Raw genomic sequence first — 13,760 nt, 5'->3', positions numbered from 1 at the left:
AGAGGGTTCTCCAACATGAGTGCCAACAGGAATGTTTTACGGAGCTGTCAGGTGTACGAATCAATAACAGGGAGGTTTGGCGCCGGCTGTCATGCAAGTCAAAAGGGCTGGAAATAATACTGGGTCTGATAGCGGTGGGTAGCATGTCGGGTCTACGTTGACAGAACCAATATGTCAATCCAGGAAACAGTCAGATTTAAGAATCTCAAATTCAGACACAAGAAAGAAAAAAAGAAAGAATGAAAAGAGGGGAAACTTTTTATTCAGACACAAAGAGAGCTAATGAAGAAGCTACGCCACATTCAAGGTGCACACCAGGTGCATTCAGTCAGCATCAAACAAAGCGAGATAATGAATAAAAGAGCAGATTTCAAACTGAGTACAAAACACAATGATTTCGGAGCAGTTCGTCTCTCCATGGACACAGATGGGAAATTACATATCGTCGAGCACTGCCTGATTGTTAGCTGAATCGGCCAGACTCAAGCGTCATTGCTCTCTTCGCTGTCGTAGCATCTGTTCCGCTTGATTATCTCCTCCACTGTCAGGCCTTCTTCCTCCTCAGTCCAGACAGAGGTGTCACACCTGTCTGTGCGCTGCTCTGCTCCAGAGCCGACGCCGCACTCCTTCCGCCTCTCATCTCCCATCTCTATCCCGAAATCCAAAAGGTCATCTAGCGACGACACCGCTGGCCTCCCCCCGGCAGGCTGACTGAAACTGTCGGAACCAAAATCAGATTGCAAACCGGAGCTGCCGCCGGCGCTCAGGCCGGCGAAAATATCCTCCAGGAAGCTTGGTGTGCCAATCTTTTGCTCCGCGGCTGGCTGTTTGAAAGCGAGCCCTCCCTCGGCTGCCTCGGTGAGGAAAAGCGCGTCTGAGTCGCAGTTTGTGGCTTCGGAACGTTTGGCATCTGCTGGCACAAAAGCATCATCCCTCTGTGCCAAAAGTAGCAGTTCACTTGGCATCCAGTCCGGATCGGTTTGAACAGAACCTGTCGTGTCGTTCTCAAAAAGAGACAGCTCTTCCTCATTAAGGGCCTGACCCAAGATTTCCAGGTCATGGAAGGTCTGACTATTATTAGCATTATTGTTATTATTGGAATTTCCATTTAGCTCCTGTGTTACTGCTGTCTCCTCGTCTATTAGCGTGACCTTTACTGCCTCCCCGTTGTTCAAGTTGTCATTATTTCCCTTATCTTCCGCCTCCCGGTCCTCCTTCTTAAAAGCCGTGCTTTCCACCTGCCCGTCACGTCCATTCGCTCTCACTTCCTCTATCTTCTCTGCACTCTTCTCTTCATTTGCCTCCAGCACCTCTACGCCGCCCCCACCTCCGCTGACATCCTCTTTGTTTTCTCCTTTCTTCTCCACTCCAACCGGCACTTCAGAGTCCATTTCCGAGCCCACTCGAGCCACAGCATCGGAGGCGCAGTTTGATTCCTCGCTCTCTGGAGTATGAGCATTCGGCAGTGGTTCCATGGGGGCGCCGACGGCAGAGCTCGGAACGTCTAAAACCGGAGGAGACTCTACTTTCGCGTTGTCACCTTTGGCTTCCTGACATCCATTTGGTTCTTGAACAGCAGTCGCATTTAATGAAGGCTTTGTAGGTTGATTTGAGAGGGAGTTCTCTTGGTGTGGTGCATCGGGAGGGGGCCATGACGGCTTAACTAACTTCAGCTCCTCCTCGACAGCGAAGGATTTCTTTGGCGAGTCCACCTGCGGAGGCCAAACCACAGAAATTTTGCTGGTGGGCCTTTTGTTTTCTTCCTCTAATTTGTTGACAGTCTGCGTAGAGGGATACGTGGCGTCTATGACTTTCTTCTCAGGTGTTGGTGATTTAATGGGTGAATTCTTCTGGTTCTTGTTATTCCAAAGTTCTCTGTGTGGCTTTTGTCCAAATCCTTCATCATAATTTCCTTTGGACTTGAACAGTTGCTTGTAGTGTGGCTTGCAGTACATTCGTCCATGGAGAGAGGCGTAGTTGCCGAGGCTGTTAGAAAAAAATGATTAAATTAGAAAACAAAAAGTATGGTAAAAACTTTTGCCTTGCGAGCATGTTCTACCTTAGTTTGCCTTTGCAGTGTTCACAGCGAAAACAGTTTTTATGGAAGTTTTGTTTGTCTGCGATCAGAGACTCCATGGGGTACGCTCTCTTCCGACACACCTTGCACAGTTCGGACTCTGGAACTCGAATTTTCTGCGAAGAGAAGCATAACATTTCTTGTCTGGGCATGGAAATTTCTTACAAAATCATGGGTAATATTCTGGGTAGAATTTTGTAAACTTAAAACCAAAAAAATAAAATAAAATAAAACGGTTCTTTGAACTGAAAATAATTTTCCAAATTGAAAAAAGTGGCCTTGATTACAAACTCAGCCCACCTCTGAGTTTGTAATTAGAGATGAACAAGTCACAGTGTTCAGCTTCGTCAGGAGGTGATAAGTTAGTTTTGTTATGATGTCACAGTCTCTTCTTTTCCTTCAAAACCTGACGAAGGCCTGATTGTGAGTGCCCCCCAGTGGCCAACTCATTCATCAGCAAAGGCAGATAAAAACTGCTGAGCACAAATAACCTTTATAACAGTGCATATTCACGTGAATTCTCACCTCAGTTAAATTTCTTTTTAGAACTCAAAATTCCACTGATAAGGCAAAAGAAAAAAAATTATTTAATTCTGACCAGAATATTTCCCATTATGGTTTTAGATTATTAGTTGAAACAAAAAAACAAAACATTTTGTCAAAGCAAAGCAATTTCATTGCCTAGTTGTAATTATTTCAACAGAGTTTAAGTTCCGCCTGGAGCCACAAAAAATATTAGTATCTGAGTTGCAAAACATTTTATCCGGTTTCTTTCATTTCCTAAGAAATGTCCAGAAGTGCTGCTATTCAATTCTGAATGAAGCTAAACAAAAAATATTTTCGTCATGCAGTTTTCTCTTTCGGTCGGAGAAATCAGCTTTGCACACTCAGGAAAGAAAAACATTAGCTGGATATGTCGACTTCGTTGCCGGCTTCACACTTCAGAGGCATGAATAAACAGACAGAAGTGCGACCGGCGAATACAAAAAGCTGTGAAACTGCCAGTTGCCAAACCGTGAGCTACTCCAAATAAATAAAAAAAAAGAAACAAGAATAAGAAAAACAGGTGCCACAAGCAATATGAACGTGGGAAGAATTATTTTAAACCAATGTAACACATCCAGTTCTTTCACACAGTGTAAGTAACGTCTCAAAGCAAGTTAAACACACCAGGCCCTTTTAGTATCCTCATGCTACACAGTTAAGATTACCCGCCACAAAGGTCTCCTGCTGGTGTGTTATAGTTTGGGAAGTCCTCTGCTCGGTGACGCTGAAGCCCAGGTTCTGGAAAACTCCTTGGCTCTCGGCCCATGACTGCTGGAAGTTTTTCAGCATTTCCTCCGTGGAGGCTTCAGGCGGTACAGAGACAGTTGGAACGTTACCCCTCACCACATCAGCATAGGATGGAGGGTTACCGCGAGTCAGCAGGCTCCCAGAGTGCGTCTCACTCCTCGTCTCCCTGGTCACGTTACCGAAGTCGTCAACACTGCAGTACTGCTCAGAGACTGAAGTTGTTTCGCTGTGACCCACTGGCTCATGTTCCCGCCGTTCTATTTGTTCTCTAAGCTCTCGGGCTGCTTGAGAACCGTGCTCTCCGGTCTCAAAGACATCCTTTATTGCTTTGACATTGAAAGTAGGGATTTCTTCAGTTTTTGGTGTGTGCGCGTCAGCCTCTGGATCCTCAGTATCACTCCCCAGTCTCTCTGATATAACAATAGGATCTTTTCTTGCATATATTTTTGGTTTGGGAGACTCAAATCTGTTCACCAGTCTTGATAAATCAACCCTTGGGAGATCTTCTTTCATAAGGTCTATTGTCATAGGGTCTGTGGTTTCCTCAGTATCTGGTCCCAAACGTTCAGGGATGTCAATGGGATCCTTCCTGGTATACATTTTCTGCACTTCAGCCTTTTGTGCCTCCTCAAAGAAAGACTTTTTGTCCTTCACCGTCATCATGGAATCCACCATCTCCGTAACGTCCACCACTCCACGCTCGCTTCCGTCAACGCCGGTCGCCACGCCACTGAATGAGGATGTGCGCTCTCTTTCAGAGACAAAGTACTCTGGTACTGGCATGGGAGGGGGCGGAGTCATCCCACGTGAAAGTTTCGAAGTAGTATCCCTCAGCTTCATGAGGTTTTCGGAGCGGCTAAGAGTGGGAGATGGCGTGGCTCTGCTGAAAGTAGATGTAGGGGTGTAAGTTCTGCGAGGAGGGGGTGGTGGTGTCCCAACTGACTTGTATGGGGGAGGGGAAGGGGTTACTCTGAGTGGGGAATCTACTCTCCTTGATTCAATTGTAATAAAAGTAGGCGATGGTGTTCGAATGCTCGCTAAGGGGGAAGAAATTCTCTGATCAGTCACTTCCTGATGGACTTTGCTCTCCTGAACAGACCTTTTCTGTTTCACCATCTTTTCTATTTTGAAGGAGCCACCGACAGGCCTGGCATTTTTCCCAGCTGTCCCACAGATGACGTTCCTGTCTGGCTCAGGTGGAGGTGAGGAGACTTGCGGAAGCTTGGGTGGCTCTTTTTCTCCTTTAACTTCCTTTTCCACTACTGTCAGGTTTTTCTCCAAAACTGTGAGTTTTGTCTGAATAATATGCTTCACATAAACCATCATCTCTTTCAGCTTTTTCTTGCTCTGCTGTTTAGCAAGTTCACTGAAATTCTTTTTCTCGACTGAGCCCATTACCCATTCAGGGACTTCCTCTATAAGTATCCTGATAGAGTTGGAATCTATTTTGCTTGGTGCATCCTCAAGTTCTTTTATTCTGGCAACCAGCTTCTGGATCACAATACATTTATCTGAATCTGTAATCTCTTCAGTATGGGTTTCATCTTTACAAGATAATTTACTTATACCTTTCACCAACACTTCCTTTGACTCATCTTTTGACTTCCCTGCCTTTACCTGCTTTTTAGTTGTCTGTGTTGCTTGTAGTTTAGCTACCTCTTGTTTCTCAAAGTCCTGCTGTACCACTCTCTCAGTCACGACAACCTCCTTGTGTGTCTGAATGTGCTCCGTCTTCATGCTCTGCTGACTACGGGAGACAGACACAAGGTTTTGTCCTTGATGGATTGGCACAGATGTTACCATAGCCACCACATTTGCTGGAACAGTAACCGATGGAGACGGCTTCACTTCAGTTTCACTTTTTGCCAGCTGCTTTCCCTTCTTTGTGTGAGCCTTCACTTCAGCCTTCACGGGTGGCGGCACTTGATTTTTATTCTCTTTAACTTCTGTTTTCATCTCAGTTCTCGCTGAGGTAAGCTGGTTGCTTTCCAGATGCACTTTTGATTCAACTCTCTCTGACACCTGACTTTTCTCTCTTTGTGAATGAGTTTCACTTTTCATTATTTCTTTTTGCCCCAAACTGTCAGACTTCTCGTCTGTCTTCTCTATTGGCATTTTAAATGTTTTTACTTTGAAACTCGGAGTTACCTTTGGAATTTTAGTTGGCAGAGAGGGACTCATTTTTCCCTCCTGTGTCAGAGCCACATTAATATTCTTTACATCCTCTGTTTTCAATGTGACCTCAGCCCGGTTGTGAAGATTTACATTATCCTGGACAGCGTTCTGTGAGGCAGTGATAGACTTGGTGCTGGATTTTTTAATAAACTGCTGCTGCTCTGTGACAGAGCCAGCGACCACGTTCGCGCGGGACTGGATTTCTTTTTCTGAGGCCTCGTGATGAAACCGAGACACGTCAGATGATGTGAGGGATTTTTCAGAGGCTTCAGTGCTGGATACTTGCTTTTTATCTAAGGACAGATTTGAAGATCCAAGGGTTGACTTTTTATTTATTACTGAGATTGTCGCTTTGCTCAAAGGGATTTGGGAAGGTGTTTTCTTGACAGGTGAATCTTGTGCCTTTATTTCCTCCTCATTCTTAGCTTTTGTGATACCCAAAGCTTCTTCTTTTTTACTGCCCTCTGGTGCAGACAGTTCTGCACTGGTTTCTGAGGATTGTATGTTAATTTGTGGTGAAGTTGGAGTCAGGACTTTAATCTTTTCTTCTTCCTCTTTCTCTTTTTGCAGGCGGTACCTTTCCTCTGCAAGCATGAGAGGGGTTTTAAATTTTCGAGCATATGGTCGGTCCTTTGGGGCTGGAACAGGGTCTGGAGGTGGAGGAAGTTTGAGGGGAGGGACAAACACTTTTTTGGGTGGCTGTGGACTTTGTTTTTGATCTGGTTTTACAACTGGAATGTTTGAAATTCTTGTCAATGACTGATTCCATGCTTCAGTCTGTTGGATTGCTTCCTGTTTCACTTGTTGAGCTTTAACCTCCTCTTTATGGACAGTCGACACTGCTGTTTCTTGACCAGGAGGAAGCTGGGGGGAAGGTGGAGGAGGCGTTGGCTGTTTTTTCTGCCACTTGGGTTTGAGGTGTGTGGGCTGCTTTGGTGGTTCTGACTGCTTGGGGATTTTAAATAAAGGCTTTCCATTTGGCTTCCCTTGTTTTGCGGGAGGAAGTTGAGGCATTGCATTAAGCTCTTGCTGTGATGGAGGAGGAGGAAGAAAATCATGGCCTCCAACAGAGGATGGTGCTGGTGGAGGGGGAGGTGGTGGGAAAAATTCAGGCTCAGACTTCATGCATTCCACAGGAGGCGGAGGCGGTGGGGGTGGAGGTGGCAGGTCACTGTCTTGTCTCAAGATATGAGGCCTAGAACTGGACAATGTCGGGCTCTCCGTCACTGGTGATGGTGGCGGAGGGAGGGAAAGCTCAGACTCTGATGGTGGAGGTGGGGATGTGGGGGGCGGGGGGAAGTGAATCTCCGGTTTTGACTTTTTAATGACACCCTTCCCTTTCATATCCAGGTTTCGGTGATCATTCTTCAGATTTCTGAAATTCTGCTTTTGTCCTAGAGCCTTGTTCTCCATCTGCCTTTGTGATGTTTGCTCTGATACCGTTACGTTTTGTTTATGCACGACTGTCTTCTCAGTCACCATGGTCTGCACCTGTTTGATTGTTTTTGTCTCACACATTTGCTTGCTTGAAATATTCATCTGTGTTGTGTTTTGCACCTCTTTCATCACAGTCACATCCGCAGCTTTATTCTCTGTTTGATCATTAATAGTCTTCTGCGTATTCTTTATCATAATAGGCTTCGGAGCTTGTATTTTGTGTGGGGGCAGCACTTTGTCTTTTTGTTCTTTTATGCTCTTCTGATGAGAGGACCCAGCAGGATTGTCTGTTTTGACTACAGCAACAGAGTGGTCCTCTTGGGTTATTACCTGTGTTTTCAGCGATTTGCTTTCATGGTTCCTCTGTGTGTGCCTCTGTGACTCACTGCTCTGAGAGAGGTTTTTCACAGTGGGGGTTGGAGTGAGAGCTACATTCTCACTCATGGCTTCATGTGAGCTTTCATGCTCCACTTGCTTTCCACTTGATAGATTTTTCACGGGCCCTTTTGCTTTCTTGGCAGGATGCATACGCTTCTTGTTTGAATACTGTTTCCTTTGCATCAGGGACTTTATTGCCCCTTGAACGTCACCTTTAACAACTTCTTCTTTTTCCACATGTGTCGCTTCCTGGCCTTCATAAAGAGATTTTATGGATGTTTTTATGTCTCCTTCGATGCTTCCTCTACGTTGCATTTTTGGAGAGGTGGTTGGCTCAAGCAGAAGCTGAATGGCGGCTTTAACGTCCCCTTGTTCGCTCACTTGGTGCTGGTAGGTCTTCTTCTCACTTGATGCCTCATGCAAATTTTGCATGGCGGTGAAAATGTCTCCTTTAACTATCTCCTCTTTCTCCAACTCCTTAACAGCTTGCTTAGCCTCCTCTAGGGATTTGAGGGTTCCTTTGATGTTGCCAGGAACTAAATCGTCAACTGTTGCTTCTGGTTTTGAGGTTGCAGATTTCTCCAGTGATTCAAGAGCACCTCTTATGTCACCTTTGATGATTTCAGGCTTTTCCAGTTCTTTGGCTTGACTCTTGGCCTCCTCAAGAGATTTCAAAGTGTTGGGAATATCTCCCTTTACCACCTCCTCTTTCTCCACAACTACTTTCTGGTTGATGGCTTGGGTTAATAAATCAAGGGTTGCAGTAAGATCACCCTTAACAATGTCCTTATCCTCTCGGTTTTTGAAGGCAACAGTGGGCTCCGTCATGAATACCTTAACAATGCTATGAACGTCACCTGGCACTATGTCATCTTCTGCCACAGTGCGGCCAATTTGCTGCTGATTCTTCCGCAACAAGAGTTTGGTTTCTTCAATATCGCCACCGATGATACTCTCCTTCTGCACCTCTTCGTGAACCTCATCAGACTCAGACTTAAGCTGTTTGATGTAGTCCAAGGCTCCAGACTCAATGCATGTTGTGTAAAAGCTAACATTACCCCTTTCAGTGTCCCCAATCCTTATCCTTTTAGAGTCCTCTTCTCCTGAGTTGGATAGAAGACGCTGAAGGGCTTTGCTGACATTACCTTGAATTATATCCTCTTTCTCCATACTAGATTGCTCCACTTTATTTAGGAGAGAATAGATTGTCATCTTAACATCTCCTTTTTCATCTTCTTGAATTAGAATTCCATGCTTAGAAGAGCCTTCATTCTTCAGTAGGTTGCTTATAGCCTCTTGGATGTCACCTCGAATAACTGCCTCTTTCTGAACATTTGTTCCCCTCTCCTGGTTGAACAGCTGTTTCACTGTGGTGTTGATGTCTCCTCGCTCCTCTTTATCAATAGTTATGACCCTTTCAGTCGTCTCTGTGCGATTCAGTAGGTTCATCATTATATTGCTTAGATCTCCTTTAATTATCTCCTCCTTTTGGATTTGAGGAACCTCCTGGTTCATGAGTTTGTACTTGGCCATGCGGACATCTCCGATTTCATCTGCCTCAATGAGGATTCCCTGGGAGTTTACCATTTTCTGACAGTAAAGTTCTTCAAGAGTCTCCTTTATGCTCTTACCGATTATTTCTGTCTTTTCCATGCTACTTTCGTTGAATTCATGAAATGGAGTCGTTTCGAAGAGCCACGTAGTCGTCTTCACATCTCCCTGTGGAATTTCCTCCTTTATCACAGCAGGCTCTGTGCCATCAGTTTCTTTGATTCTATCTAGGGGTTGCCTCTCAAAGAGCCAAACAGATTGTTTAACATCCCCTTTCATCACTTCCTTCTTTGTCACCTTCTCCATTGCATCGTACTCTTCGCTATCACCGCGTATCTCATCAATTGTGCGGGTTTCAAACATCCATGTTGCAGATCTAACATCGCCTTTCTGAATTTCACTCACACTTACAGTTCTAATGTACTTTTGAGACATCTCATCGGTTTCAAATCGCTGCTTGTTTGTCTTTACATCGCCTCCTTGGATATCCGCCACTGTTTTTGACCTTACTTTTATCTCCTCAGTAATTTCATCCAGGGGTTGTGTTTCAAATTTCCACCTAGCAGAGCTAACGTCTCCCTTATTAATGCCTTCCTCAGTCACTGCTTTAATAACATATACCTCCTCTGAATCTCTAATTGAATCCAAGGGTTTCGTCTCAAACAGCCATCGAGCCCCCACCACATCTCCTCTTATGATTTCCTCTTTAGTTACAGTCGTCACTTCATGATAATGCCCCTCCTTATCACGAATGGCATATAGAGGCTGGCTTTCAAACATCATGGTGTAATTTTTCACGTCTCCTTTTTTAATCTCATCTCCAAAGATACTAGTGAGTTTTGAAATATTTGTCTCTGCAGACTCATCTTTGATTTGATCCAAAGAATACGTCTCAAAAATGAAACGGCCCTTGTCGACATCCCCTCCCTGAACATCAGTTACGGTGCGGATCTCCCTCACCTTTGTGCTGTCGTCACATATAGCATCCATTGGCTGGTTCTCAAACTTCCAGGTGCAGTTGACCACGTTTCCTCTTTGGATGTCCTCAGCCTGCTGCTTCTTCAGCTTCAGCATCATTTCCTCTGACGTAGAGCTCATAATGTCAGAGGAACGATTCTCAAAGATGTATTTCATTCTGGAGACATCGCCAGACTGGATGTTGATTTCTGTGACCCTCCTGAAAGAACTGTTGTCCTCACCCGTGATGTTTTCCAGGTTCTCGGTTTCAAAGAGGAAGCGAGCCATTTGGACATCTTTACCCTGAATGTCCCCCTGCTTTACAGTGCAGGTTTTCAGAATTGTCTCGGTTTCTGATTCTGAGTGATCGCGAATGTTGTCAAGAGTCTGGGTCTCAAACAGCCACGTGCATGTTTTCACGTCCCCTTTTTGCACTTCCTCCACTCCTGCCTCACTTTTTTCCACCTTTTCATACAGAACATCCATCGGCTGGGTCTCAAAGAGCCACCTGCATGTTTTTACATCCCCTTTCTCAATCTTAATATCTTCCTTAGTCTTATGTTCTTGATCCTCAAAATTACTGAAAAATTTAATAGCATCAAGTGGCTGAGTTTCAAACAACCACTTGGCTGTTTTGACATCCCCAGATTCAATTTCCTGCTTCGAAATCCCTTTTATTATCTGGAACTTATTGATACTTTCATCAAATTCGTCAATTGGACGTGTTTCAAACATCCACCTGCAGCTGCGCACATCTCCCTTCACAATTTCCTCACGCCGTACAGTCCTCACCTCATGGTAATGACCCGAGCTGTCCTGCATTGCATACATTGGCGTGGACTCAAACAGCACTCTGTTGGACTTAACTGACCCACTTGGGACACCTTCTACCTGGATTCTCTGTGCCCCTTCACATTTACTTAAATCTAAGGTTTCAAACCTCTCTTTGTAGTTTGTCACATCTCCTTTGTCAAGGGCTTCAATGTTCACAGTTCTTGTAATCTCCTTTTTTTCCTCCTGTATGCTCTCCAGTGGCTGGCTTTCAAAGACCCACTTCTGATGTCTCACATCACCCTTCTCTTCCTCGGAGGCAGTCACCTTCTTAAGTTTTCCGACTTCAGGTAGTTCTTTCAGGTTTTCTATGGGTACTGTTTCAAATCGATGTTTGGTTGATTGAACATCTCCTCCTACAATCTCCTCTGGGGTCAAAGGCCGAGCGTTGGCATTATCTTTCAGTGTATCCATAGGCTGAGTCTCAAAAACAAGACAGTGTCTCTTAACATCCGCTCCAATTATTTGCTCCTTCTGAGTTCTTGAAGTTTCCCATTCCTCATCCTTAATAGTGTCAAGAGTCTTTGTCTCAAATAGCCATCTGCCTTTGTTCACGCCACCTTGCGTATTGTCCTCCATGGAAATACCACATATTAGTTTTACTTTTGCAGGATCTTTGTTGATCATATCCAGACGCTGGGTTTCAAACATCCATCGCGACGTCGTAACATCTCCTTTCTCAGTCTCCTCCCGCCGGACGGTAGTAATTTCTAACATTTCACCAGAATCCCCCCTGATGACACACATGGGCTGAGTCTCGAACATACGAGTGGTTGTCTTCACATCCCCCTTTACCTCTTCCAGCTCAGACTTCAGGTTTAAGAAGTGACTCTCTTCAATTGTTTCTGTTTTACCCAGAGAATCCAGATGCTGAGTTTCGAAGAGGTACCTGGCAGTTTTCACATCTCCCCCAGTGATGTCTTTGGTGACCACACACTCATTCTCCTGCTCTTCCTGGTAGATCCTATTCAGGCAGTCCAGGGGCTGAGTTTCGAAAAGCCAGGTTGCAGTACGGACGTCTCCTCGTGCGAGTTCTTCCTGTTTCTGCGACTCTTGGGTTGCATCTGCAGTCTCTGCCCCTAGAGCATCCATGGGTTGAGTCTCAAACATCCAAGCTGTGTACCTGACATCTTTGCCTGCAATAATTTCCTGCTGGGCAATATTTCTTCCCTCACCTTCATCTGGGGAGTCATCTTTGATCGTATCAAGTGGCTTGTTTTCAAACATCCACCGCATTGATTGCACTTCCCCTTTGAGGATTTCTTCCCACTCCAGGTATTCTCTATCTGGGCTTGAGCATCCACTGGAGCTGCTGCCGTCATTTTCAAACATATAGCATGTCTGCTGAACGTCACCTACTGTTTCCTTGCATTCCAAAGCTGCCTTTTCTGCCTCTGTAAGCTGACTCATGAAGTCTTCCTCAAGGTTCTTACGCACTTCTGGATGTATGTGCTTGTAGAGGCGTTTCAGCTCAGCCATGCTTTTGTGTTTGAAGTACTGCTTCTTGTCAAGGATAAACTTCTGTTGGGATCCTTTTTCCTGGGACTGAGAGGAGATGCTATGTTCTTGTGCTACCTGCATTAAGTTTGCAGGTGGGGCAGGAAATTGTTCTGCTGCCACATATGTCACCGATGAGGTCGATGCAACCGCAGAAGCAGTTTTTGTAGTAGAAAATGAGTCATAACTAGTTACAGTTGACATTTTGGATGGTGCCCACTGAAACTGGTTGAAATCAACATCAACCTGTGGTTCATAAGTTATTTTATTTATGGAGAGAGGGACAGTAGAAAGATAAGAAAGTGGTTAGAGAGGATTTCTTTTGTCTTTAAGTGATATAAAATACAGAGAAAATGACAAATAAAAACTGTTTGATACAACTATCAAGCAGACAACCAATGATCTATCTGATTTAAGTTTGAATAAACACAGTACTCACTTCACTTTTAATTTTACACAATTTGTCATGGTAAAGCCTAAAAATTCAATGCATTTTTTGGGGGGTTTATGTGATCCACTACAATAAAGTAGAGTAACTGCAAGAAAATTTTCAATTGTTCTTAAAACTATTCACAAACTATAATCTGAAAAGTGGTTTCACTTCCAGCAGGACAATAAAAGAAGAGAAAACTACAGTGGTCAGTTCAAATTGAAAAAATGAAACTTTTTAATTAAAAAAAGTTTTATTTATTATTAACATTATTAGTAGTAATATATCAGCACTACTAAGGAACACCTTTATTCATTGTAATATTGCTATTAAATCTGTAGAATTTAAAGAATTTTAAATATGCAGAGCATAAACTGTGTTCCAATGTACATTTTTATATTAAAATCTCGAAATCCCTCCACTCATGTTTAGTCTTGACAATGAAAGCAACAGACTGATTTGTTGCGATTAAACGTTAGTGAGAAGTTATATATGAGAACAATCTCTGCATGTTTGAAACACAGTTTGAACACGATTCAGCTGACGTTAAGTCTGGAATTGCTGAGTTTACGAAGCGTCTGCTTCTGAAAGTGGTGCTAAAAAAATACATCACCGGATGCGATAAACTCGGAAATGTTCGGCCTTGCTTAGAGAGGGAAAATCATTTCCAGAGAGCCTGTGAGGAACACAGATCATTGAGACAATGACAGAAAAATCTATGCAAGCTGAAATCTGAACCCTGCCCAGAAGTATGAAAGAACGAGGCTGAAGTTAGTTGCTTGGATGACAAAAATAGTTAAATTCCTGTTTAACAAGTGACTATGTAAAGTTTTCGCTTTGGACCACAGCATTCTGATCGGTGCAAGAACATGTTGGAAATCGGTGATCTAGATCAGGTCATAGTGGTGTTAGAATGATTACAGCGGGGTAGAGATATAAAATTAGGTGGAAATCTGTTGTGAGAATTAATATCCACACTTCCTTCTCACAGTTATGCACTTTTTTATGTTGATCATATAAAATCCCAACAAAATGCATTGACATTAAAAAGTGTAAACATCCAAGAGGTGTGACTAGTTTTGCTAAACACTTTAAATTCACCTACTTTCAATCTGCCTTTTTAGTGATACTAAA

The 13,760-nt window shown here is 43.9% G+C and overlaps 1 protein-coding gene across 7 annotated transcripts in view; it reads right to left on the bottom strand.

Annotated features, from left to right (window-relative positions):
* Nucleotides 1-1,872: 1,872 nt before the first annotated feature.
* The window catches only part of xirp2a (xin actin binding repeat containing 2a), a 69,243-nt gene continuing 57,355 nt past the window's right edge, over nt 1,873-13,760 (bottom strand). For all 7 annotated transcript variants that reach the window (XM_055058985.1, XM_055058984.1, XM_055058988.1 and 4 more), the window contains 3 exons: nt 3,289-12,442; nt 2,060-2,193; nt 1,873-1,986 (listed from right to left, as the gene is read on the bottom strand). In XM_055058985.1, the coding sequence (XP_054914960.1) occupies nt 2,099-2,193; nt 3,289-12,442 (9,249 nt within the window). In that variant the 3' untranslated portion in view covers nt 1,873-1,986; nt 2,060-2,098. The remainder of the gene's footprint in view (nt 1,987-2,059; nt 2,194-3,288; nt 12,443-13,760) is intronic.

This window comes from Poeciliopsis prolifica, unplaced genomic scaffold, assembly GCF_027474105.1.
Source record: "Poeciliopsis prolifica strain line A6 unplaced genomic scaffold, Auburn_PproV2 SCAFFOLD053, whole genome shotgun sequence".
Lineage (NCBI taxonomy): Eukaryota > Metazoa > Chordata > Actinopteri > Cyprinodontiformes > Poeciliidae > Poeciliopsis > Poeciliopsis prolifica.
Note: the sequence above shows the minus strand (reverse complement) of the source record. Positions and strands in the feature narration are given on the sequence as shown.